Source organism: Balaenoptera acutorostrata, chromosome 21 (assembly GCF_949987535.1).
Source record: "Balaenoptera acutorostrata chromosome 21, mBalAcu1.1, whole genome shotgun sequence".
NCBI lineage: Eukaryota > Metazoa > Chordata > Mammalia > Artiodactyla > Balaenopteridae > Balaenoptera > Balaenoptera acutorostrata.
Window position 1 is genome coordinate 7,718,018 of NC_080084.1, and position 25,740 is coordinate 7,743,757.

Consider the following 25,740-nt stretch of genomic DNA (forward strand, 5'->3'; position numbering starts at 1 on the left):
CCGCCCGACCCCGACAGCTAATAAGAAGAGGCTGCGCAGGAGGCGGGGCTGCGCTTCCCTTGTGCCTGTCAATTCCGCTTCTGGGTCTCACGCTCCGCCTTCTTTTGCCTCGATTGCTTCCTCCAATGGGCTCCCTCGACCCCCGAAGTAGGCGGGCCTTGGAGGGAGGAGGCGGGGCGGATAGTGATGGGCGGGGCAGACTAGTGAGGGTCTTAGGGCCCCGATAGAAAGTCCATTCTCCCGCCGGGGACGGATCGCTCTCTACGTCAGTGTAGCCAGCGCCGCGTCGGGAGCGAGCTCGGACCAGAGCCGACTTGCGTCAGTGCCGAGCGCGCGCATCGCTGCCAGCTCTGGGGCCCCGGCAGGGCTGGGAAATGGTGGAGCGGGCGGAGGCAGGGGCGACCGAGTGTTGAGGGGAACCTGCGGACTCGGCCGAGATGGGATCGGGCGCGGGCTCGCCCTCTGGGACCCTCTGCTTCCTGTGGCTGCTCGTGTTCGGCTTGGTGAGCCCAGCCCTCGGTGGGGCTCGGTCAGGTGGGTGTCCGCCCCCAGGACCCTTTGGGATTCGGGTTTCCTAGGGCTGGGATGCTCGGAGTTACCCCGTGGTGCCTGGGAGTGGAGGGGCCTGGCCTGGGGACTGAACCCGGAGTCGGAGGCGGAGCCGCTCAGCTGTGTGTGGACAGTGTTCGGACCCGAGGCTCGGGGTCTGGCGCCCCAAATTCTTCTCGGCACTGTTCTCGGGTCTGGTTCCTCGTCCTCGGTCTCATGCTGGGCAGAGCCTTTTGCGGCGCGCCCCACCCCCATCTCGCGCAAGGCTGGGGCCCCCAGACCCTCTCGGGGCGACTCTGGGTCCGACCCTGACCTCGGGGACTCGGCTGAGAGCCTTGGAGGCTGGGTGCGAGCGGAGGTTTTGAGAAGTGCTTTGAGAAATGGAGCTTGCTCTTGCTTGTACAGTCAGTGTCACTGGGAAGCAGACCGGGAGATGGAACTTTTGCTCCAGGTTATCATGATTTGAAATTTTGATGTTCATTTTATTAGCGGAGTCACCACTAGGTACACAGAGCTAAATTTAGCGATGGAATGAGGGGGGGGGGTTCTTATTTTTTTCTTGGGCCATTTTGTTGTTGTAGTAAGAATACTTTTTTGGAAACGAAGTGCTACATTTCTATAGCCAAACGGTCTTTTATCTTCTTTTTTATTGGGTTGGTAATATCTAAAATACGGACAAATAATCCCTGCTCTGCTTAACTCACAGGATTATAGTGAGAATTAGATCATTTATGTGAAATCGCTTTTGACTTGTGAAACTAACCTTGAATATATAACGTATTTGTATTGGAGATGCCCAAACATAGTGGAAACAAATCGCCAACACACTAGCTTCTTTCTGGAAACACCTTCTTTCTTTATTTTGGCTCGTGTTAAATTATTGTTTGCACGGTTGTGTTTTCTTTATCAGCCACAGAGTATGATGGAGAATGGGGGTTTCTACTAAATCTTTATCTTGAGAGTTGTTCAAAGGTGAAGATTTCAGGGCAGGACTAAATTTAAATTTTTTCTTATGTTTGGTTTATTCTTTTTCAATTAGGTAAATTTGCCCCATTGCAGGAATTTTGAAGCTCTAAATGCTGAAACTTTATTGAATGGGAAGCTACCCAATCTTTTATGGTTGAGACTTTTTTTGCTGTAGTATTCTATATGGTTAACATTTACCAACATTTAAGGGGAAGTAGGTTAAACATCTGGAGTTTTAGTAATCCATGATTCTGTCTGTTTATTGCATACCCGCATATAGATGGATGGAATATCCTTATGTTTTCTAACAGCAGCTTTAACAGTTTATGGCCAGTCCCTCACTGAAGCATGTGTATGCTTTCAAAATTTAGTCAGCGTTTATCAAACGCCTATAAACACCAAGCTTAATGCTTGTGGAGGGGCAGGAGGTGGCCAAATGTGCTGAGTCTATCTGAGGGATATAGGGGAAGGTTTTATCGAGAAAGTGATATTTGAACTGATCTATATAGGTGAATGTTCAAGGAAAGGAGTAGGAATTCTTTCTAAGCAGAAGGGTTTTTGCAGGAGTATGGAGAGGTATGAGGACACGACTAGTTAGGGAATTATGAGAATGTCACAGGCAGTCTACATGAAAGGGAGGCACGGAAAAAACCGAGGTAGGTTGGTACCAGCTGGGGAGAGTCTTCTTGTGATGTGCTGTGGGGTTTGGACTTTACCCTGGAGGAAGTTCTTTGGGCAGGACGGTTTTTAAGTAGGGATGTAACATAACTAGATTTGCGATTAATATAACTGGCTACACAGTGGAGGACAGAATATAGGAGGGAGGGACTGGAGGCTGGGAGAGAGCAGTTAAGAGGCTTTTGTACTAGTGTGCAATGAGTCAACTCATGTTTCCCTACGGGAATGTTCTTCCAAAATCAGCTGACCGAATTTTTGCAATACAGGATGTTTAAAGCAGCACTGAAACCTTTTTTTGCTAATGAAAGTGGAATTTGCTTACTCAGTAAGTACCACCTACACATCCAGTTACATTAGGAGTTAAATAGGTTTTGTAGGATTTTTTTTTTTTTTTTTTTACCATTTATAACATTGTGTCGATGAGGAAATGCAGTGTAAATTCTCAAAAGCTGACACAGTAAACTTTATATATTTTTTTAAACTGGGGATGACAAAGGTACCTTTGTATCACTGTGAACAATAACAAAGGGAATCAGGCAGGTATGAAACCTCATCTGATTTCTTTTAAGATAGTGATTATGATGTGCAGACCTAGAATTTTTTTTTTTTCAAGACTAGAATTCTAGAAGAAATGAGATTTAAGGCTTACTCATGGTGAATCACTATAAGATGAACTACATGGTAAGAACTTAGGTCTGTACTAATTTTGTTTTTAGGTGCCTGTGAATTATTTGAATTTGGTATGTTTGTTCTGAATAGGAGAATGTAGTCTTTTCAATATAAAGATAATTTGAGTTTCAGACCTTTATGTAAAAAACTAAAACATTTATAATTAAAATATGCACAGAACAAGTTGCTGGGTTCCAAGACAGTTTTCCAAACACACTTTAAATTTTACCTTACCGGGAATTCCTTGGCGGTCTAGTGGTTAGGACTCCATGCTTTCACTGCCGGGGGTGCAGGTTCGATCCCTGGTGGGGGAACTAAGATCCTGTAAGCTGAGTGGCGAGGCCAAGTTTAAATAAATAAATAAATAATTTTTACCTTACCAAAGTTGACTTTATATGTGTGTGTGTGTGTATATATATATGTATATATATATATATATATATTTTTTTTTTTTTTAAATCCTATTTTATGGTAGAATCCCCCCAAAGATGCAAGCTTTAAGTAACTGGAAGCATTTTCTTGGAATAGCCACAAGCTCAAATATATGACATAGATAGCCTCATGATATTTCTTTTTTTTCTTTGATGCCTAGTATATAGCAGAGTCTTGGAGTTATGCCACCTTTGTGTCAGAACTATGGGACTGCCGCATAAGTAAATCTGGTCCTCTAGGTATCTCAGTAACTAACCTCCCAACCACCCTGCCTTTGAATGGGGCCAACATGGACCCAATTAAAGTTGAATTGCACTTTGAATTGTATAGTCTTGTTCATATATTATTTGTAGTTTATTTTTCATTTTGTGAAAGTGTTATTTCAGTCAAATCGTTTTCCCCAAAGTGATCATGTGTCGGGTACTGCTTGAATCACGCCCTTTAAGAATGAGTTAGGGAACCTGAGAAGTTCACTTATAAATACTTTGGTCAGTTTTTAAATATGCAGTTGTTTTCGTATCGGTTTATGTTGATTTTAACGTAAGAATTAGAGTATTTCAGCTTATAATAAGTAAAAATGATGTCACCGCCAAACATTTGTCATACTGTAGGACAAAACCCATTCCCATACATGGGAAATGCTTCTTTCCCTTTGACACATTTTCCTTTTAATGAGATTTTTTTTTTTTTTTTTTTTGTTGTTGTTTGTTTGTTTTAATTACAGTCACGGTGAGTAAGACGTAGCTCAGAACAGCTAATGTGACTTAGTGATTCTCTCATCAGGAAATACAGTTTCTACTTCCCTGTTTATTCTCCACATCCTGTAGTCAGTAAAGTTTCAATGAAAGATAAATCTACAGGGCGAAAAGAAAAGAAAACTTACATGTGTGGATAAGATCATTTTGACAGGTTTTACCACGTATGTCAGTGTTTCTGGGGATGGACACAAGCCAGAGCTCCCTACTCTGACATTTTCACTGATGACATTAATGAGATTTTTTTATGGCTTAACTCATTTTTGGAAGGTGCCCCCTACCCCTTCCTTTAGTAGCCCCTAAGAACTCTCATACAAGTAGAGCCTGGGAGAGCCTGTTCCCCATCTATTGACACATTGGCTGCTTCAGAGGGGAGGGTAAGCAGTCAATGGCAGAGTAATACAGTGAAATGTGGCATTGCATTAACATGACAAATGTGTGGGCCGTGAGGATTTGTGGAAAATTGATACGAAAGATGCTAATCATAAAAAATAAAGCTTATTTTAGGTTGTACATGATAATTTGCAATTATGAGATCTATGTATGTATAGCTGTAAAGATCAAAAGAGGTCATTTACTCAATACATTTGTTGAATATCTACTGTACCAGTGCAGGAAATAGGGGATGAGTAAGGTACCATCCTTTGTTTCAAGAAACTTAAATTCCTTGGTAGAGGAATTTAAATTCTTTAGGGCATTAAATCTTATAAATGGCGAGTGTTTTTCCCAGAGGGCCACTTACAAACAAACAGTAGCAAAAGCCCTGTTTCTTTTTAAATGTAAAAATGAGTAAATGTAAAAAAAAATTGTAACGGAAAAAATGTCAGAATGTAGGACATAACAGTGGAAATTATAATTATGTTTGAAGATAGCTATTAGTATGTAATATATGTTTACTTGGCACTGACCTTGTGAATGGAATGGAAATATATGGCTCAAAATAACAGCAATTTATGGATCTAATTGCAATTTCTCTTCAAGAAATGACTCAGACAACAGAATTATCTTCTTCATCTTGTATGTGAAACCCAGGTTTATTTTCTATAGTGAAAGTACTTAAGGGTGGCTCTTTGTTTACACAGTAGGCGGGAAGGAAAGGAGAAAAGCCCTTGGCTGAGGGTTTACATTTGTTTGCTTTGCAATTAGGTAGAATTCTTTTAACTGATATCCGTCTACATTTGTAACTGAGGAAGGGCTTCTGTGTCCAGGGCACAGAAAGCCAAACTCTGACAGCGGGTGTTTGCAGCAAAGTAAGGGTATGTTGCAGGGCGCCAAGCAAGGGAGTGGAAGACAAGTCTCAGATCCACTCCAGCTTGGCTTTTTGAGTGAAGTGTGTTTTTTTTGTTTTTGTTTTTAAAGGGGAAGAACAAAGATGCTGGGGTTAATCATCATCTTCTGACATTTCTTAATCCTGGTTTTGGGAGTCAGAATGCCTCTGGTTTGCATTCTCTGGCCAGGTGGTCCATGGCTGGGGACCTATGAGGGCATCTTGCCCTGGAGAAGCAACCTGAGTTTGTACGTGAATGATAGTATCTACAAGAACAGTTTTAGGCACATAATGATGTTATCAACAACAGCAATCTTTGTCATCTGACTCTGGTTGATTAGTGTTCAGTTAGCTCAGGATTGAGGTCAGAGGGGGCAAGAAAGGGGATAAAGTTTTGAATAGAGAGATTAATCATAAACTCAGTAAGGGGACTCATTTTTAGGGGTACTCAGTTTCTCAGATGCTATTACAAAACATGTATTTAGACTTCCTCCAAAACACAGTACGTAAAAATATCTAAGGAGTTAAAGGAAGAAAGAAGGGCAACGAACACCTTTTTCTTTCTTTTACTAAGTTTAAGACACTTTAAGTTTCATGTTTAACTCTTACTTATTTTTTAATAAATTTATTTATTATTTTATTTATTTATTTTTGGCTGTGTTGGGTCTTCGTTGCTGTGTGCGGGCTTCCTCTAGTTGCGGTGAGCGGGAGCTACTCTTCATTGCTGTGCGCGGCGTTCTCATTGCAGTGGCTTCTCTTGTTGTGGAGCACAGGCTCTATGCACGCAGGCTTCAGTAGTTGTGGTGCGCGGGCTTGGTAGTTGTGGCTCGCAGGCTCTAGAGCTCAGGCTCAGAAGTTGTGGCGCACGGGCTTAGCTGCTCCGTGGCGTGTGGGATCTTCCCGGACCAGGGCTGGAACCCGTGTCTCCTGCATTGGCAGGTGGATTCTTAACCACTGCACCACCAGGGAAGCCCTCAACTCTTTTATCTCTGGCCCATGTTTTCTAGTAATGTGACTTTTGATGGTGTGCATCAAATTCTGTCAAATTCTGATAAAATAGTTTGTATTTTCCGTGGAGCTGATTGTATTAAGGTTTTAGTTTTCATTGTGAACTCTATACCAGTGGTTTTTCGGGGGGGGGGTGGTGATTTTGCCCCCAGAAGGCATCTGGAAGATATTTTTAGTTGTCACACTGGTGGTGCCTCTGGCCAGTGGTGGGTAGAGGTCAGGGATGATCCTAACTATCCTACATTGCACAGAAAAACACCCACAGCAAAGAATTTTCTGGCCTCAAATGTCAATAGTGCTGAGGCTGAAGCTTTATAGTACAAATAATGTTGATGCACGTCCTTTATAGTGACATGGGAAACTTGATCTTTAGATTCCCATGAGAAAGTGCTACTATTTGGAATTAAAAACAAAAAATAAAAGGAATTTGGGGAAAATCTATGCAAGGTATGAACGGGAAAAAGAATAAAAATAAGCCAGGACTAGGGAAGAAGGAATGTTGAAAAAATACAGGAAGGAGGCGTTTCATACAACCAGTGTATATTGTTTTTCAATGACATAAGCAAAATATGTGCGTTTCTTATGATGTTTTGGAACTCCTATGGCGTTCAGAAAGTGGATCCTTGGATTTTAAAACCAAGAAGTCAGTATCAGAATAACAGCTCTTATATGTAAATAGAAGTTATTTTGGGGTGGTATAATTTTGAAAGCCTTTAAAAAATAAATGATTAGTTTTTATATTTTTTTCAAAAGAAGAATTGTGCATTAAAATGGAAGAAAGGATAGAATGTGTCTTATATTCCTTTATTGGACTTTCATTCTTCTCTAACAATCTTGGTAAAAGATCCGTAGCTTCAGTCCTGGCCTGAAACTAGCTATGTGACCTTATAAAGTCACTTAACATGTTTCAAAATGAGAGCTCTTTAAATATGTGCCTGCTCATTTGTAGTTGTCTTTTCTGAGGCATTTCTTTTTCTCTGTGATGTTTGCTTCTGAGCTGTGATGAAAAGATCTCAGTTTAGTTGCATATTGTTTAGCTTCTAGTATAACAGTTGCCTGAGCCTATTAACATTTTATCCCTGCCTGTAAGGATTTACTTAAGAAATCTTTTATTTTGAAATAATTATAGAATCATAGGAAGTTGCATATAAATGCACAGGATGATTGACTGTTTTTTTATCATATGGAGCTTCCTCTCTGTAACCCACTGAAAGCATTTATTCCTGCCATCTGTTCCTGCCATTACTTCTAGAGTGACTGTCTTAGTAGTTGAACAAATTACCATGATCTAAAAGAAAAATATTAAGGATAATATTGAAATTTGTGTTTTTAGGAATTTGAGAAAACTGAAGATCCTTGAAAGGTTTATTCTGGGTGAGGAAATAGTCCGGTACCTCAGTTAATTTAGGATGAAGGATATTTCTACTTAGTGATTTGAAGCCTGCTTCTATCAAGGCCATGGATTTCTTTTGACACGGCTCCCATTTGGCAACTCCAAATATCTGAAGGATATTTTATCACAGTATGTCGTAAGTTGCCTTAGATCAGCCAGCCCCTGGTTGCTTTTGTGAGTATTGGAGTCTATTTCTGGTATTTTTATGTAATGACGTGAAGCCCCATTTAGATGATATGTTATGCCAAATTATTAAGATTTAAAGGGTTGATGGGTAAAGAGTTTGCAGAGTGTTAGTATGACATGTTGTACTGAATGAGATATAATTTATATTTTCCTGTTTACATTGTATCTTTAAAAATTCCAAACTACACAAGGTTATAGACATTTTTATGTACAGTGTTAGCTTGTGGAAGGTTAGGTGAAGATGCTTCATTTTAATCTGCATTTGAGAAATCTGAGAGGCATAAGGCAATTAAGGAGTGAATGAACATAAGAGTTTGGATCCAAAGGAGAGGAGGGAGCGGGAGTGAGAAGGTATCCTAGTCTGGATGCGAGGTTAATGAGGCTGATGGGAGGACAGGAGGTGTTGAGATAGTAGATAATCAGTACTTTAAATAGTTTGTGCTTTTCTTTTTTAATTGAAGAAACACTCCTTTTTCCCCCTTTTAATTTCAATGGTAATTTGGGGTTTCAAAATACTCATTATAAAAACAGACTCAAACAATACGGACATGCATGAGTACAGGAAATAAAGCCTGAGTCCTTATCTCATTACTCTCTGGTTCTGTTCCATCGCGGTAGCCGCTTTAAACAAGTTTGGTACATTCACTTATGATACTTACATGTTTGTTTATGACACATCTTATAGCCTCATATATATGATATATGTTGTAATTGTAACGTTTCATAGACACCGTAAGTAATACAGAGCTTATAAAGTGAAAAGTCTCTCCTCTCATCCCACTCCCGATAGATAACTACTTAAAAAATAATTATTTTACTATCGAAAATTTTAAACATACACAACAGTAGAGAGAAGAGTAATGAACTCCTCTGTACCCATTACCCAGTTTTAATATAGTTTCATATGTATCTCGTCCCTCAAATGCACACTGGATTATTTTGATGCGAATCCTGGATGTCATGTCATGTTGCCCTTGAATATTCAGAATGAATCTCTATGACATAAGGACTTTTAAAGAAAACATCACCCACAATATGCCTATTACACTTTAAAAAATTAATACTAATTCCTCAAGATCATCACATATCTATACAGTGTTAAAATTTCCCTGGTTGTCTCAGAATTTTTTGTTTTTTCTGTTGATTTATTTTAATTAGGATCCAGATAGGTCCAGATATTGCATGTGGTTATATGGCTCTTTTAATTTATAATGGTCCCCTCTTCCTCCTTTTCATGACATTTATTTGTTCAAGAAATTCTACTTAATGAATTTATTTCCTAAATTGATCCCCACTGAGTAGAAGCTGTGAATCTGTTCTTCCCTCAGTGTTTCTGTTTGTGTATGCCATTCTCAAGCCTCCTCATAACAAATGTGGTTTTGGTATATGGAGATATATAGAGATAGAGATTTTTCATCCGTGGTCCTTAGATGGTGACCATCTACTTTGTCAAGTTCTCTGAACAAACTGACATGCCATCATCGGCAGTTATGCTGGAGGAAGAAGAGATGTGTTGGTTGTATTGAGAGACTGTATCAGATGCCAACATGGGGTGTGCCTTCCTAAGGGATTTGAATGGGCCATGTTAATTATACCCAAATTTTGCTTAAGTGATGACTTTACTTTTTTTCCAGTTATCTTATTTTTTAAATAATATATGATTATTTAATACCTTTGATAATTTTAGAAATACAAAATGGAAACCTAACAATAAAACTTTGTATTTATACATAAATCCTGGTTGACTGCTTCAATGCAATGAACCAAAATGGCTTTCTGCTCATTGTTTTATTTACTTATTTATTTTCATTTTAATTTTTTTAGGTAGATTTACTTTTTTTTTTTCCAATGAAGTATAGTTGATTTACAATATTGTATTGGTTTCAAGTATACAGCAAAGTGATTCAGTTTTTTATATATATATATATATTTCAGATTATTTTCCATTATAGATTATTATAAGATATTGAATATAGTTCCCTGTGCTATACAGTAGGTCCTTGGTTTTTTTTTTTTTAATTTTATTGGATTATAGTTGATCTACAATGTTGTGTTAGTTTCAGGTGTACAGCAAAGTGATTCAGTTATGCATATACATATATTCATTCTTTTTCAGGTTCTTTTCAGTAGTTCCCTGTTGTTTATCTGTTTTACATATAGTGGTGTGTATCTGTGAATCCCACACTCCTAGTTTACCCCTCTCCCCTTTCAAGTGATGAGTTTAGAACCCAGGCCCCACTCAGACGTGACTCCACTGTGTGGTGAGCTGTACAGGATTGGAATTGGGAGGAAGTCTTGCATGATGGTTCTGAGTACTTCATTTTTAATACATTTAATCTATTCAACTTTTTAGGACAGATTAGTGGCAGTAATTTCATTGGAGATAATTGCTACATTGTTAGGTATGTATTTATTAGAGTTAATCCATCAGGCATTAAAAGTAACTTTTCCCTCTTATTGTCCTTTTGACTGTTTCGTAAGTATCCCCGTACCATCTTGGGATGTCATTCATGTTGGGTGAGGGTGGGAAAAGAGACAGGAGTGAACGGTGTCAGGTTCTAGATGCCTTCCCTCCATTTCCTGACTGGAGCAGTTTTTTCCTTGTGTTTACGCCTTAAGATTTCTTTTAAGACAAGGGATTAGGGTTTATAGCTAAAAATTGTTTGAAAATGATTGCTGTGTATATACTGTTTGGATAAAGGCTGACATCCTTTTTTAAGAAATACATTTCTTCCCCCTCATACTTATCTAGTATATTGCTATTTTCCTATAAAATTTCGTATAAAGCTATATATATTTTAGTGTGGGAACATCAGATGATTTTTCTATGAATTGAACATTCAGCTTTTGATTTCCATTGTATTTTAGGACATGCAGTTTTTCAGGTTCAGTTGTTATATAATGTTTGTTATTCCCTTTTCTGTAGGCTTTCAACAGACCTCCCATCTCTCTTCTTATGAAATAATAACTCCTTGGAGATTAACTAGAGAAAGAAGAGAAGCCCCTAGGCCCTACTCAGAGCAGGTAAGTTATCTCTTGAGAAATATATATGTATTTAAATTTCACTTTTTTTAAGACAAGGGTGTTATTTTCAGGAGTGATTGGTTCAGTGAGTAATGTCAGCCAGTGATTATGGCACTGGTGTCCATTGGACATTATTCTAGTAAAGTGACATACTGATCCTTAGTAGCTTTTTTTTTTTTTTTAAAGACAAAATAATCAACTTGAAACATAAGAGGATGAAATAGTCAGTTAAGTAAAATTCTATGACCAGGGTAGGATGCTGGTTACATAGATTTCTGACCCTTACCTGACTGGTGATGGTTACAGTGGTCTTGTTATACGAATAAGAATTCACCTCTCTGTCAGCGTGTGATAGGTAGAGTACTACATACTGTATCTTTACTGACACTGGAGAATAGTAGTGTGTTATATGCATGTATTTCATATCTGGGAATGTTTGCTCAAAAGTGAGTTTTATCTCCATATCAGAAGAAACATAATATGCTAACAGGGAAACCAATGCACAGAAATTAATTTTTATGCTATTTTTCTCTTACTGTAAAGCTCAGAAATAATATATTTGGATATTAACTGACTTTGCAAACCCTTCAACTTTATAGAAGTATAATTTAACTTTATTATAGTTTAACAGTAACAGGTGATGAAGGATAGAGAGTTTAGCTTATTACCTCTGAATTGCTGATATATTTCTAACGGTAAGGCAGCTTGTCCATTGTTTAGGGACTAGGCATAGTGAAGAGAACATTGGAGTTACCATCAGGAGCTTTTAGCTTTAGCCCTCCCTCTGGGTGCTACCACGAATTGGGTAGATCATTCATCTTCATTTACTTCTTTATAAGTAAGGAATAAATGACTCTAAGATCTCCTTCCAGTGGAACAGTTTATAATTTTTCCTTGTTTTGTTTTGAACTGGACATTCTACTCTTTGATTTTTGTTTTGCCTTTAGAGTAGAATTAATTTGTGTTTTCATTGTTATTTTTCCCCTTTTCTTCACTTAGCAGCACAGGGATGATGTTTTCCACTTTATCGTGTCTCTGATGACCTTTATCAACACTGCACACATAGCTACTTGGGATTGTAGTAAATGTCCTGCGTGCACCCTGATAAATATTTGGGGAAGAGGTGGAAGCACTGTTTAAGCACTGGGGATATGGCAGTGAACAAAACAGACAAACTCCATGCCCCTGTGGGGAGCTTCCATTCTCGTGGGAGGAGAGGAGGAGACAAATAAGCAATATAGATTAATAATAGAGATTACTTAAGATGGTAAGAAGTGCTATGGGGAAAATTAAAGCAGGGAGGGGGTGGGAAATGTTGGAATTGGGGGTGGGGGTGAGGGGGTAGGAGGGTTTGTGTTTTTTAATAGGACAGCCCGGGAAGACCTTACTAAGAAGGTAACCCTGGAGCAGAGCAAAGACCAGAAGGAAGGGAATGAGCAACCCAGGCAACTGTTTGGGGGAAGAATGTAATATCACAAAACAATTCTCAGATCCTCAGAATTCTTCTCAGAGGAGATGACAGTGATGTTTTTACGTCCTATGTTTGTCCAAGAGCAGAAAGGATAGAAAGGCACACGCCAAAACTGTGGCGTTGGAAGGAGCTTGGTATTTTTGATGCCCCAGTGGAGAAGGAGGTAGATGGCAGAGTCCTGAGGTCCCCACACAGGATGTGGAAGCAGAACCCCAGGACCTGGATCTCGGTCTCGGCCCTAGAAGTCAGATGTTGAAGTGCCCTAGGAAAGGAGATCCTGCTGTTTCTTGGCAAAACGTTCACTTAGAGTCCAGAAACAGTAGGGAGAATAAGAGGACACTTCTGATACTATTATTATTTGTTGAGTCCCACCATGACTGTCTTTTTTATGAGAATTATGGCAAAGTTGAATCCCCTGGTTCTAGAGATCACATTAAGTGCTTCTTGCTAATGAAACAGTGAGTCACTGGGCAAGTTATTTTAGCGTTTGAGGTAGAGAAGAGGCTCCCACAAGCTGAGGATGTGTCAGTGTAAGTTGCCTCATCACCCTGTTATTTAATGTACCACTAATTAAGAAAGGAACAGAGCGCTACCAGTTAGAATGCTCTGCCTCTGTACGATGTACCCGGATTTCAAAGATGTTCACGTGAGGGGGAAAAAGTCTGTTTGGAAGCGATGAAATGTGTTGAGCCACGTGAAGATATAAAATCATAAAAGGCTATTAATTTCGTCTAACCAGAACGAGGGAATATCTTTCGAAACTAAGAGGTTCATTTCATTTAAAACGAAAGGAAGAACTACTTTATACTATAGGTAATATAGGGATGGACTTAGTAAAAATAATCCCTTAAGTTATAGCTCAATTATAAATGAATTTAAGAAGAGTTTAGATAAACATGCAGGTCGTTTTCCACAGTAGTTTATTAAAGGAAGGTAGGGATGATCAGAGTATATTTTTATTATTTACGAGTATATTTAAGGTTCTTTCATAAAATAGTTCTAGTCAGTACCAAGTTATTTTCATTCAGGATGGAATTTCTGTTGTTGAAAAGTTATTTAGAAGATAGTGTTTTATTGTTCTTTTCTCCTTTGTGCATTTAGGTATCTTATGTCATTCAAGCTGAAGGAAAAGAGCATATTATTCACTTGGAAAGGAATAAGTAAGAAATTTAATTTACTTTGGCTTTTCAGTAATTTGTTTTTCAGTGCTATATGGGTATCTTTTCTAGTTAGATATTGCTTAGTAGATTGATAAAAAGGTGAGAATATTAAGAGTAGAAGTATGGAAAAAGCCATACTATTTTGCATTTCCATTGACATTAGAGCAAAGGAAAATAAATCTAAATTAAAGGAAGAGAAAGTTGTATTTAAGAAAACTTTAAAATCATGATTGGCCCAAGAAACAGCTGAGCAGGGGGTAAAGAAGTCTTTAGTAGTTTTATCAGTCTGCTAGAGCTGCCACAGCAAAGTACTACAGACGTAAACAACAGACATTTATTTTCTCACAGGACTGGAAGTCCGAGATCAAGGTGCCAGCAGGGTTAGTGTCTGGTGAGGGCTCTCTTCTTGGGTTGCAGACGGCCACCTTCTGGCCAGTGCTCACGTGACCTCTCCTTGGCCTGTGTGCACAGGAAGGTGGGTAGATGGATGAGCGAGCTCTCTGGCTTCTCTTCTTGTGAGGACGCTAATCCTGTTGGCTCAGGGGCCTGCCTTATGACCTCATTTAACCATAACTTCCTTAGTGGCCACATCTCCAAATACAGCCACTCTGTGGGTTAGGGCTTCAACATAAGGATTTTGGGAGGGGGACACAAACATTCAGTTCATAGCAGTGGTCTCTCAACCCCCTTTTTAATCTCTTCTTCTCATTTTGTCATTTTCACCTGATCCCGCCTCAGTAAGTCTAGTGATGTATATACATGTGCGATGTCTGGTCTGCATTCCTATGCTTTTTTCTTCTTTTTCTTTTTTTTTTTTTTTAACATCTTTGTTGGAGTATAATTGCTTTACAATGTTGTGTTAGTTTCTGCTGTATAACAAAGTGAATCAGCTATATGTATACATATATCCCCATAACCCCTCCCTCTTACGTGTCCCTCCCACCATCCTTATCCCACTCCTCTAGGTGGTCACAAAGCACCAAGCTGAACTCCCTGTGCTATGCAGCTGCTTCCCACTAGCTATCTGTTTCACATTTGGTAATATATAAAAGTCCATACCACTCTCACACTTCGTCCCAGCTTTCCCTTCCCACACCCCGTGTCCTCAAGTCCATTCTCTATGTCTGTGTCTTTATTCCTGTCCTGCCCCTAGGTTCATCAGAACCACTTTTTTTTTTTTTTTAGATTCCATATATATATGTATTAGCATACGGTATTTGTTTTTTGCTTTCTGACTTAACTTCACTCTGTATGATAGACTCTAGGTCCATCCACCTCACTACAAATAACTCAATTTCATTTCTTTTTATGGCTGAGTAATAGTCCATTGTATATATGTGCCACATCTTCTTTATCCATTCATCTGTCGATGGACACTTAGGTTGCTTCCATGTCCTGACTATTGTAAATAGAGCTGCAGTGAACATTGTGGTACATGACTCTTTTTGAATTATGGATTTCTCAGGGTATATGCCCAGTAGTGGGATTGCTGGGTCGAATGGTAGTTCTATTTTTAGTTTTTTTTAAGGAACCTCCATACTGTTCTCCATAGTGGCTCTATCAATTTACATTCCCACTAACAGTGCAAGAGGGTTCCCTTTTCTCCACACCCTCTCCAGCACTTATTGTTTGTAGATTTTTTGATGATGGCCATTCTGACTGGTGTGAGATGATACCTCATGGTAGTTTTGATTTGCCTTTCTCTAATGATTAGTGATGTTGAGCATCCTTTCATGTGTTTGTTGGCAATCTGTATATCTTCTTTGTAGAAATGTCTATTTAGGTCTTCTGCCCATTTTAGATTGGGTTGTTTGTTTTTTTGATTGAGCTGCATGAGCTGCTTGTAAATTTTGGAGATTAATCCTTTGTCAGTTGCTTCAGTTGCAAATATTTTCTTCAATTCTGAGGGTTGTCTTTTCGTCTTGTTTATGGTTTCCTTTGCTGTGCAAAAGCTTTTAAGTTTTGTTAGGTCCCATTTGTTTATTTTTGTTTTTATTTCCATTTCTCTAGAAGGTGGGTCAAAAAGGATCTTGCTGTGATTTATGTCATAGAGTGTTCTGCCTATGTTTTCCTCTAAGGGTTTTATAGTGTCTGGCCTTACATTTAGGTCTTTAATCCATTTTGAGTTTATTTTTTGTGTATGGTGTTAGGAAGTGTTCTAATTTCATTTTTTACATGTAGCTGTCCATTTTTCCCAGCACCACTTATTGAAGAGGCTGTCTTTTCTCCATTGTATATTCTTGCCTCCTTTATCAAAAATAAGGTGACCATATGTGCGTGGGTTTATCTCTGGGCTTTCTTTCCTGTTCCATTGATCTATATTTCTGTTTTTGTGCCAGAACCATACTGTCTTGAATACTGTAGCTTTGTAGTATAGTCTGAAGTCAGGGAGCCTGATTCCTCTGGCTCCGTTTTTCTCTCTCAAGATTGTTTTGGCTATTCGGGGTCTTTTGTGTTTCCATACAAATTGTGAAATTTTTAGTTCTAGTTCTGTGAAAAATGCCATTGGTGGTTTGATAGGGATTACATTGAATCTGTAGATTGCTTTGGGTAGTATAGTCATTTTCACAGTGTTGATTCTTCCAATCCAAGAACATGGTATACCTCTCCATCTGTTTGTATCATCTTTAATTTCTTTCATCAGTGTCTTATAGTTTTCTGCATACAGGTCTTTTGTCTCCTTAGGTAGGTTTATTCCTAGGTGTTTTATTCTTTTTGTTGCAATGGTAAATGCGAGTGTTTCCTTAATTTCTCTTTCAGATTTTTCATCATTAGTGTATAGGAATGCAAGAGATTTCTGTGCATTAATTTTGTATCCTGCTACTTTACCAAATTCATAGATTAGCTCTAGTAGTTTTCTGGTAGCATCTTTAGGACTCTCTATGTATAGTATCATGTCATCTACAAAGAGTGACAGATTTACTTCTTCTTTCCGATTTGGATTCCTTTTATTTCTTTTTCGTCTCTGATTGCTGTGGCTAAAACTTCCAAAACTATGTTGAATAATAGTGGTGAGAGTGGACAACCTTGTCTTGTCCCTGTTCTTAGAGGAAATGGTTTCAGTTTTTCACCATTGAGAACGATGTTGGCTGTGGGTTTGTCATATATGGCCTTTATTATGTTGAGGTAAGTTACCTCTATGCCTACTTGCTACAGGGTTTTTATCATAAATGGGTGTTCAATTATGTCGAAAGCTTTTTCTGCATCTATTGAGATGATCATATGGTTTTTCTCCTTCAATTTGTTAATATGGTTTATCACATTGATTGATTTGCGTATATTGAAGTATCCTTGCATTCCTGGGATAAACCCCACTTGATCATGGTATAGGATCCTTTTAATGTTCTGTTGGATTCTGTTTGCTAGTATTTTGCTGAGGATTTTTGCATCTATGTTCATCAGTGATATTGGCCTGTAGTTTTCTTTCTTTGTGACATCTTTATCTGGTTTTAGTATCAGGGTGATGGTGGCCTCGTAGAATGAGTTGGGGAGTGTTCCTCCCTCTGCTATATTTTGGAAGAGTTTGAGAAGGATAGGTGTTAACTTTTCTCTAAATGTTTTATACAATTCGCCTGTGAAGCCATCTGGTCCTGGGCTTTTGTTTGTTGGAAAATTTTTAATCACAGTTTCAGTTTCAGTGCTTGTGATTGTTCTGTTTATATTTTCTATTTCTTCCTGGTTCAGTCTCAGAAGTTTGTGCTTTTCTAAGAATTTGTCCATTTTTTCCAGGTTGTCCATTTTATTGGCATATAGTTGCTTGCAGTAATCTCTCAACATTCTTTGTATTTCTGCAGTATCTGTTGTTACTTCTCCTTTTTCATTTCTAACTCTATTGATTTGAGTCTTCTCCCTTTTTTTCTTGGTGAGTCTGGCTAGTGATTTATCAATTTTGTTTATCTTCTCAAAGAACCAGCTTTTAGTTTTATTGATCTTTGCTATCATTTCCTTCATTTCTTTTTCATTTATTTCTCATCTGATCTTTATGATTTCTTTCCTTCTGCTAACTTTGGGATTTTTTTGTTCTTCTTTCTCTAAATGTTTTAGGTGTAAAGTTAGGTTGTTTATTTGAGACGTTTCTTGTTTCTTGAGGTAGGATTGTATTGCTATAAACTTCCCTCTTAGAACTGGTTTTGCTGCATCCCATAGGTTTTGGGTCATTGTGTTTTCATTGTCATTTGTTTCTAGGTATTTTTTGATTTCCTCTTTGATTTATTCAGTGATCTCTTGGTTATTTAGTAGTGTATTGTTTAGCCTCCATGTGTTTGTATTTTTTACAGATTTTTTCCTCTAATTGATATCTAGTCTCATAGCTTTGTGGTCGGAAAAGATAGTTGATACGATTTCAATTTTCTTACATTTGCCAAGGGTTGATTTGTGACCCAAGATATGATTTATCCTGGAGAATGTTCTATGAGCACTTGAGAAGAAAGTGTATTCTGTTTTTTCTGGATGGAATGTCCTATAAATATCAAGTAAGTCCATCTTGTTTAATGTGTCATTTAAAGTTTGTGTTTCCTTAATTTATTTTCATTTTGGATAATCTGTCCATCGGTGAAAGTGGGGTGTTAAAGTCCCCGACTATTATTGTGTTACTGTCGATTTCCCCTTTTATGGCCACTAGCATTTGCCTTATGCATTGAGGTGCTCCTAAGCTGGGTGCATAAATATTGACAATTGTTATATCTTCTTCTTGGATTGATCCCTTGATCATTATGTAGTGTCCTTCTTTGTCTCTTGTAATAGTCTGTATTTTAAAGTCCATTTTGTCTGATATGAGAATTGCTACTCCAGCTTTCTTTTGATTTCCATTTGCATGGAATATGTTTTTCCATCCCCTCACTTTCAGTCAGTATGTGTCCCTAGGTCTGAAGTGGGTCTCTTGTAGACAGCATATATACGGGTCTTGTTTTTGTATCCATTAAGCCAGTTTATGTCTTTTGGTTGGAGCATTTAATCCATTTATATTTAAGGTAATTATTGATATGTATGTTCCTATTATCATTTTCTTAATTGTTTTGGGTTTGTTTTTGTAGGTCTTTTCCTTCTCTTGTGTTTCCTGCCTAGAGAAGTTCCTTTAGCATTTGTTGTAAAGTTGTTTTGGTGGTGCTGAATACTCTTAGCTTTTGTTTGTCTGTAAAGGTTTTAATTTGTCCGTCGAATCTGAATGAGATCCTTGCTGGGTAGAGTAATCTTGGTTGTAGGTTTTTACCTTTCATCACTTTAAGTATGTCCTGCCCGTCCCTTCTGACTTGCAGAATTTCTGCTAAAGATCAGCTGTTAACCTTATGGGATTCCCTTGTATGTTATTTGTTGCTTTTCCCTTGCTGTTTTTAATATTTTTTCTTTGTATTTAATTTTTGATAGTGTGATTAATATGTGTCTTGGCATGTTTCTCCTTGGATTTACCCTGTATGGGACTTTCTGTGCTTCCTGTACTTGATTGCCTATTTCCTTCCCCACGTTAAGGAAGTTTTCAACTATAATCTCTTCAAATATTTTCTCAGACCCATTCTTTTTCTCTTTTTCTTCTGGGACCGCTATAATTTGAATGTTGGTGCCTTTAATGTTGTCTCAGACATCTCTGAGACTGTCCTCAATTCTTTTCATTCTTTTTTCTTTATTCTGCTCTGTGGCATTTATTTCCACTATATTATCTTCCAGGTCACTTATCCTTTCTTCTGCCTCAGTTATTCTGCTATTGAGTCCTTGTAGAGAATTTTAAAATTCATTTATTGTGTTGTTCATCATTGTTTGTTTGCTCTTTAGTTCTTCTAGGTCCTTGTTAAATGTTTATTGTATTTTGTCCATTCTATTTCTAAGACTTTGGATCATCTTTACTATCATTACTCTGAACTCTTTTTCAGGTAGACTTCCTATTTCCTCTTCATTTGTTTGGTCTGGTGGGTTTTACCTTGCTCCTTCATCTGCTGCTCATTTCTCTGTCTTCTCATTTTGTTTAACTTACTGTGTTTGGGGTCTCCTTTTTTCAGGCTCCAGGCTCATAGTTCCTGTTGTTTTTGTTTCCTGTCCCCAGTGGGTGAGGTTGGTTCAGTGGGTTGTGTAAGCTTCCTGGTGGAGCGGACTGGTGCCTGTGTTCTGGTGGGTGGGGCTGGATCTTGTCTTTCTGGTGGGCAGGTCTGCGTCTGGTGGTGTGCTTTGGGGTGTCTGTGAACTTAATATGATTTTAGGCAGCCTCTCTGCTAATGGGTGGGGTTGTGTTCCTGTCTTGCTAGTTGTTTGGCATGGGGCGTCCAGCACTGGAGTTTACTGGCTGTTGGGTGGAGCTGGGCTGTAGCATTGAGATGGAGATCTCTGGGAGAGCTCTCGCCAATTGATATTATGTGGGGCCGGGAGGTCTCTTGTGGTTCAGTGTCCTGAATTTGGCTCTCCCACCCAGAGGCTCAGGCCTGACATCAGGCTGGAGCACCAAGACCCTGTCAGCCACACGGCTGAGAAGAAAAGGGAGGAAAACAAAATAATAATTTTTTTAAATTATTATAAAAAATAATAATAGTTTAAAGAAAAAGAAAAGAGCAACCAAACGAATAAACAAATTCACCTATGATAACAAGTGCTAAACACTAAGCTAAGATAAACATAAAAATCGGAAACAAATCAGTTGCAGACAGCAAACCTCAAGTCTACAGTTGCTTCCAAAGTCCACTGCCACAATTTTGGGATGATTCATTGTCTATTCAGGTATTCCACAGATGCAGGGTATATCAAGTTGATTGTGGGGATTTAATCTGCTGTTCCTGAGACTGCTGGGAGAAATTTCCCTTTCTCTTCTTTGTTCACACAGCTCCTGGGGTTCAGCTTTGGTTTTGGCCCCACCTCTGCGTGTAGGTCGCCCCGAGGCATCTGTTCCCACCCAGACAGGAGGGGGTTAAAGCAGCGGCTGTTTAGGGGGCTCTTGCTCATTCAGGCCGGGGGGTGGGAGGGGTACGGTAGTTATAATTGGAATACGGGGCGAGCCTGCGGTGGCAGAGGCCGACGTGATGTTGCAACAGCCTGGGACATGCCGTGTGTTCTCCTGGGGAAGTTGTCCCTGGATCATGGGACCCTGGCAGTGGCGGGCTGCACAGGCTCCTTGGTGGGATGTGGATAGTGACCTGTGCTTGCACACAGTCTTCTTGGTGGCTGCAGCAGCAGCGTTAGCATTTTATGCCCATCTCTGGGGTCCGCACTGATAGCCGCGGCTTGCGCCCGTCTCTGGAGCTCGTTTAGGCAGTGCCCTGAATCCCCTCTCCTTGCGCACCCTGAAACAATGGTCTCTTGCCTCTTAGGCAGGTCCAGACCTTTTCCCGGACTCCCTCCCAGCTAGCTGTGGCGCATTAGCCGCCTTCAGGCTGTGTTCACGCAGCCAACCCCAGTCCTGTCCCTGGGATCCGACCTCTGAAGCCCGAGCCTCAGCTCCCAGCCCCAACCTGCTCTGGCAGGTGAGCAGACAAGCCTCTTGGGCTGGTGAGTGCTGGTCGGCACTGATCCTCTGTGCGTGAATCTCTCCGCTTTGCCCTCTGCACCCCTGTTGCTGCACTCTCCTCCATGGCTCTGAAGCTTCATCTCCACCAGTGAAGAGGCTTCCTAGTGTGTGGAAACTTTTCCTCCTTCACAGCTCCCTACCAGAGGTGCAGGTCCCATCCCTATTCTTTTGTCTCTGTTTTTCCTTTTTTTCTTTTGCCCTACCCAGGTACGTGGGGAGTTTCTTGCCTTTTGGGAAGTCTGAGGTCTTCTGCCAGCATTCAGTATGTGTTCTGTAGGAGTTGTTCCACATGTAGACGTATTTCTGATGTCTTTGTGGGGAGGAAGGTGATCTCCTCGTTTTACTCCTCTGCCATCTTGAAGGTCCCCCCTATGCTTCTCGAATTAGTGGGCAAATGTACTTTTCCAGGCATTTGTTAAGAGAGGCCAGGTCTTTGAATGTCTTTGAAAGGCAGTCATCAAAGCTAATGATCACTAGCGAAAAAGAGTTAGGGTAGATAGCCTATTATTATGGCTATCAATGAAGGGGGTACTCTGTTTGAGTGAGTGCTTATTGTTTTCCTCCCAAGGCCTCTACAATGGCAGTCTTAACCTTTTTTGGTCATGAATCCCTTGCTGAAAGATATGAAGCCTCCTTGCAGAGGGGTGGACATAATTACTTCTGTTGGGTTATTTGGCAGGGACTGGGGGTTGTGGGGCAGAAGATAGCACACCTTTTCTCTGCCTGTGCTCAACAACTTTAAACATAAACTAAAAGGGTGAGTTAGATAGGAGGTCAAAATACCGCTTTTATTATTGACAAGGGCTGGGTTAGAGGATTTACCATAGAATGAGAGCCTGATGGACCTGCCAGTCTTGAACCCCGGGTTAGGCAGATTCAGCCACTCACGTCAGCCTGCACAGTGGCAGGCCTGCTCCTGGAGGAGCGTGGCGGAATCTGTGGTCCCACTGGCAGGCAGTGACTTGCAAGGAAGAGGAAGGGCAGAGCAAAGCCAAGTACCATCTCCAGTTTATTCTTTTTAAATTCACCACCAGAGGGAGCAAAGAGTGTGTATGTGTTGGGGAGAGAGAGGGGAGAGACAGGGCGGTGACTGAACAGGGTTGGATAATGGAAAGGACTCAAAACTCCACGGGTTACTCCCAAGCTCACTCAAGGAGACTTTCATAAAGGTAAAGGGTACAGGACATCAGGACAAAGAAAGCAGAGGAGATCATCAAGGGGTTTGAACAGTTCCAGACAGAGCCCCCCAGGGTCCTTTCTCAGTTGCACAGATGTGCTTTGTCTTCAGATTACAGACCACTGAGATATGACTGAAGCATCATCTTTTCAGGGTAGCCCAGGCACACATTTACCGAGGGGGTCTTTTATACTATACTGGTCACGTGGCTAAAGTCAGGCTGTGTAACTGATTAAACAGCACGTAAACCATCGATCTGTCCATCTCTTAAACAGTCTAGACAGTCTGAACCTGGAGTTTAGAACGTTAAGGGTCACATCGTAAACCACTAGCTGGCACCCTGCATCCCTGACTTGTCTGTAAGCCTTGGAGATAGGTATACTGCTGCTCCATTGCTGCTGCAAATGACACAGGTTCTTTGCTTGACCAGACTTTGGTCAGGCTACTGAACTTTCTCCTGGGTCCATCTCTACACTTCCTTGGAAAATCCAGTTTTAGCCGGAACCCTGCTAAGTGAGTTTAGCAAGAACCCCCCACCCTCAATATCTGATCAAATTCCTCATCTTCCACCATCCCCTCGGGTGATGTCTGATCACCGTGGCCCGTCTTCAGTGAGAATCCGTTCGTCGGTTTAGCCAGAGCTTCCTTCACCGCGGTGTTTCATCTTAGTAATTTTCCATCCACTGACCCCCACCCTGCTCACTGGGTACAAGTTCCCGCCTGCCCATGCTGTGCTTGGAGTTGAGCCTGGTCTCTGTCCCCCGCTGTAAAATCCCATTGCAGTGTCCCCATACCTATTGCAGTGGTCCTGAATAAGCTTGGCCTCACCATCTTTAACACGTGTCACTGAATAATTTTTTTCTTTGACAGCCATGGCGCCATGACTCGTATAGGATCAGATTCATCACTGGACCCCCCGACCTCTCACTCTGGACCCTAAGTATGCACCTTGAAGCCCTTGTCTTCAGTCCTGACTGACTGATCGGGGATCCATTGGTGACTCTGACTCCTGAACCATTGCTCCAGACAAGCATCTGTTGAATCTGACTTGATTTTTACGGTTTTGAGTGTACCCTCTGAAGCTGGGTTAGGGTCCCAGGCTTCTTTTGACAGGTACCTCCTGGGCTGGAAGGTCCTCCTGGCTCCGTGTTCTGAATGGGGATTATTCCCTGATGTCCTGGGCTGGAACTCCTTGCTTCCTGACTCTGTGTGAAGTCTCTCTGTTCTCTCTTTTGGATCTGGCTTCTCCCATTGGAACTTCTCAGCCAAGTAAACCACTTCTTCTCACATCCTGCTGACTCTCTGCTGTGCCAGCTCTGTCTGCTTCCTTTCTTGTTGGCGTGTTTTGCTGAGGATAATTTGGAATTTTGTTGGCGTCTTTTGGAAACTCGAGATCTCCCCAGGTTGACTGCTCTAATGCTGCTCCCTCCCTGTTGCTTCTGCTCCTCCGTCCTCCTCTTACCACCATCAGTCTTCACCCCAGTTCCCTTGGATCCTTTGATATGTCCCACTTCAAACCGCCACCTCCTCCATCCCTCTGTCCACAGCCGGCAGACTTTCCCCTCCCACTGCAGCCCCTCAGCTCCCCACAGTCACTTCCATTTTTGGTCCCTTGCCGTCCATCGGGGGCTCTCAAGAAACTCAGGTAGCCTTGAAAGCAACTACTTGAGTCTGAAAAGAAGAACAAAAGGCTATTTGGAAACAGAACTGAATGATTTGTCCACTCACATGGGCTTTGGAAACATCCAGACAGCAGTTAGATGTCTCTTCAGTCTGTTGCCTAAAATTTAGACCACAGCAAAGGAAGATTACATATCATGGCAAAAGAAAATCTTAAAAGTCTCCTCCAGACGTATTGGTAGGCAGGTGACCTTAACTTGTTTTATTTGCCAGAGACAATTCAGATCAAAATACGAAGTGTAGATAAACAAATGAGATTGTATTGCTGTTTTACTGACTCATGGCTAAAATTTTAAAATGAAAACTCTAAGTTCTCTATTTTGCGTCTGTATGTTTATGTATTTCTATATATATGTATGTTATAGGTGTGTGATAGTTTCCTACTTCTGGATGGTATTATCACATTAATTTATAAAATCCCTTAAAGAGTTCTATTCAAATTGGTTTAGAGATAAATGAGCACTTAGATAAATTATTTTCTTAAAACTCTCAGGAATACAGAAACTAACCCAAGTTTTTTTTAAGTTCACATGACCTTGAATAATCTTTTTGCTAGTTCTTATATTGTTGATACAGTTGTTGATAAACTGACAACTTCAGGGTTGTCGGCTTTAAATATGTAATGCAGATATGCAATTTTTTCCACCTATGTTTACTATTCAAACAACCTTATGTTATCTCTACCAGATATTTAAGATTATAAATTATAAGTCAACCCTTAGAACAAAATGTATAATAAAAAGGAATTGCTTGATGTCAAGCATGGCAGTTAAAAAAAAAGAGGGAAGAAGCATAAATATACAATTTTTTGTTGTTCGCTTTTGTGATTGTTTTTTTTGGTACTTGCATGACTTGTCAACAAGAAAAACAACTTAAGATGATGGATGGCTAGCTTTGTTTAATTAATGGCTCATGAAATTTTCATGAGTAATTCAAGTATAAATGTTCAGAACAAGTAAATTAAATAGATGTAAGTGGAATAAAAGTTTATAAATGAACTTTTCAATGGTAATTATGTTTTATGCCTCCTGAAAAATAGTTTCAAAAATTTTTTTTCATAACTTGAAACCTTAAAGCTATATGAAGTTAAGTCAAAGATGGATAATCATTGACTACATAATTTCCAAATAAGATAAAATATTGAAATATTAATTGCTGAAGAGAAATTTAATTTTATTTACTTTTGGCATCTTGTTTTCATATGGTATAGAGAAGCTAAATATATTTGGGTCTGTTAGTAAGCATGAGGAATTGTACTGTGAAAAAGACACATCTCTAGAAATTATGAAATAATGTATTGACTATTACAGAATGATAGTATGTAGCGGACACTTTGCAATTGCCTGCTTCCTAGTTTTTACTGAAAATTAGAGTTACTAATGATTACAAAATCTAATCAATATAAATAAATGAAACTACCAGGAATAATAAGGATAAAGAAAACAAACTGTATGCAAGGAAAATATAAGGTGTATTTTTGATAAGGAAGGGTATGAAAGATATGTTTTGCTAAGGGTAAGAGAATAATTTGGTCCCAAAGTAGAATGAATGGTTGTTCTAGAATGAGAAAGAAGAAAAATGTAGGACAAAAACTGAGTGATGTAAGAAAATTTCTGAAGAAAGTTTGTGGAAAAGGGACCTTGGAAAAGGAATCTTTCCTTGTGTGGTCAAAACTGGCTAATATTGGATGGATTTATTTGTAAGGTTTTTTGGTTTGTTTGTTTGTTTAATTTGCCTTAGTATTAATAGTACACTGATACAAAACCAGAATTTGGTTTTCTTTCTCTGTTAAAACACAAGGTTTTCTTAGATTATTGGTTTCCTCTTAATAGGAAATGGTAA

The 25,740-nt window shown here is 39.7% G+C and overlaps 1 protein-coding gene across 2 annotated transcripts in view; it reads left to right on the forward strand.

Moving 5' to 3' along the window:
• Positions 1-296: 296 nt before the first annotated feature.
• Positions 297-25,740, forward strand: part of ADAM9 (ADAM metallopeptidase domain 9) — a 103,060-nt gene continuing 77,616 nt past the window's right edge. For both annotated transcript variants that reach the window (XM_007178413.3, XM_007178414.3), the window contains exons 1-3: positions 297-534; positions 10,830-10,927; positions 13,500-13,558. In XM_007178413.3, coding sequence (XP_007178475.1) covers positions 438-534; positions 10,830-10,927; positions 13,500-13,558 — 254 coding nt within the window. In that variant the 5' untranslated portion in view covers positions 297-437. The remainder of the gene's footprint in view (positions 535-10,829; positions 10,928-13,499; positions 13,559-25,740) is intronic.